The following is a 2,345-nucleotide window of genomic DNA, read 5'->3' on the forward strand; positions in this document are numbered from 1 at the left end:
ACTGTTTTAATATGTTAGCATTTATTGTAGCACATGTATACATTGTAATCGACTGACTGTTTTAATATGTTAGCATTTATTGTAGCACATGAATACATTGTAATCGACTGACTGTTTTAATATGTTAGCATTTATTGTAGCACATGTATACATTGTAATCGACTGACTGTTTTAATATGTTCGCATTTATTGTTGCACATGTATACATTGAAATCGACTGGCTGTTTTAATATGTAAGCATTTATTGTAGCACATGTATACATTGTAATCGACTGACTGTTTTAATAAGTTAGCATTTATTGTTCCACGTGTATTCATTGTTATCGACTGACTGTTTTAATATGTTAGCATTTATTGTTGCACATGTATACATTGTAATCGACTGACTGTTTTAATATGTAAGCATTTATTGTTGCACATGTATACATTGTAATCGACTGACTGTTTTAATATGTAAGCATTTATTGTTGCACATGTATACATTGTAATCGACTGACTGTTTTAATAAGTTAGCATTTATTGTTCCACGTGTATTCATTGTTATCGACTGACTGTTTTAATATGTTAGCATTTATTGTTGCACATGTATACATTGTAATCGACTGACTGTTTTAATATGTTAGCATTTATTGTTGCACATGTATACATTGTAATCGACTGACTGTTTTAATATGTTAGCATTTATTGTTGCACATGTATACATTGTAATCGACTGACTGTTTTAATATGTTAGCATTTATTGTGGCACATATATACATTGTAATCGACTGACTGTTTTAATATGTTAGCATTTATTGTTGCACATGTATACATTGTAATCGACTGACTGTTTTAATATGTTAGCATTTATTGTAGCACATGTATACATTGTAATCGACTGACTGTTTTAATATGTTAGCATTTATTGTAGCACATGTATACATTGTAATCGACTGACTGTTTTAATATGTTCGCATTTATTGTTGCACATGTATACATTGAAATCGACTGGCTGTTTTAATATGTAAGCATTTATTGAAGCACATGTATACATTGTAATCGACTGACTGTTTTAATAAGTTAGCATTTATTGTTCCACGTGTATTCATTGTTATCGACTGACTGTTTTAATATGTTAGCATTTATTGTTGCACATGTATACATTGTAATCGACTGACTGTTTGGATATGTTGATTTTTAAATCACTGTATGGTTGAAATAGAGAGAATATATATAGTAATAAATATAGCTAGTACTATTAAGAACACTATTATTACTAGAGCTGCCAAGTACTACTAAGAACGCTTATACAAAGGCTACTAAGAAATATTGAGAATGGTATCACAAGAGCAATTCAAAACTACATGTACTACGAACGGTATTTACAAGAGCTTCTAAACACTACTAAGAATGCTATCATTATGAAGTACCGAAGCACGATCATAAGAGCTTTTCAGAAAAGTTTACAAAGCTACTAAGAGGGGAGAGGGAAAGAAGGGAGGGGAAGAAGTGAGGTGAACAGGTTAAAATGACTAAATAGGGGGAAGGGAGATAGCAAAAAGGGAAAGAAGTGAAGAAGGCAGGAGAAATGGGGGCGGGGAAATGGGAGAGGGGAGGGAAGATGGGGCGAAAGAAGGGGAGAAGGGAGGGGTGAGAAGAGAGGAGGAGGGATGGGAAAAGGGAGGAGAGAGGGGGCGAAAGGAGGAGAATGGAGGGGAGAACGGGAGGGGAGAACGGAAGGGGAGAACGGGAGGGGAGAACGGGAGGGGAGAACGGGAGGGGAAACGAGAAGGGAGGATAGAAGAGGGGGGGGGGGGGGCAGGGAGAAGTGAGAAGGTGTAAGTTGACAGAAGAGGGGAAGGGAAATGGGAGATAATGTGGAGAGAAGAAAGGGGGAGGAAGTGAATTGAACAAAGGGAGAAGGGAGGAAAGTAGTGGGAGAAAGGAGAAAAGTGATGATGAGGGTAACATTTTAAGAGAAGAAGGCAGTATAGGAGAAATAGAGGGGAAATAGCTAGGGCAGAAGCAAGGATTAAGAAGGGAAAAGGGAAATAAAGATAAGACAGAGTTAGGGGGTTCGGTGGGGAGGTAAAGGGAAAAGAGAAAAATGAGGAATAAAGATGAGAGATGAAAAAAGGAGAAGAGGAAACAAGAATTAAATAGTTCTCGTAAAATGCGCGACCACATACGCATGTACGATTGTGACTCGCAGAGTCAATGGAAAGACAGAAAAGAAGACAGATCTCGTACCATGCACGACCACACGAACGAGTGGTGGCTCTGAGAGCCGGGTTCGAAAACCAGCATCGCTAGTTCCCGTACAAGTGAGTCCAAGATATGAAATCCTGGGAGATTGTGTATTATAG

General features: G+C 37.4%; 1 protein-coding gene across 1 annotated transcript; it reads left to right on the forward strand.

Moving 5' to 3' along the window:
• The first annotated feature begins 1,581 nt into the window (after positions 1–1,581).
• LOC128221488 (cell death regulator Aven-like) lies at positions 1,582–2,345 on the forward strand. The gene is made up of 2 exons (XM_052930095.1): positions 1,582–1,817; positions 2,192–2,345. Exons 1-2 carry the CDS (start codon positions 1,582–1,584, stop codon positions 2,343–2,345), a joined length of 390 nt encoding a protein of 129 aa, XP_052786055.1.

Source organism: Mya arenaria, chromosome 16 (assembly GCF_026914265.1).
Source record: "Mya arenaria isolate MELC-2E11 chromosome 16, ASM2691426v1".
NCBI classification, from domain to species: domain Eukaryota; kingdom Metazoa; phylum Mollusca; class Bivalvia; order Myida; family Myidae; genus Mya; species Mya arenaria.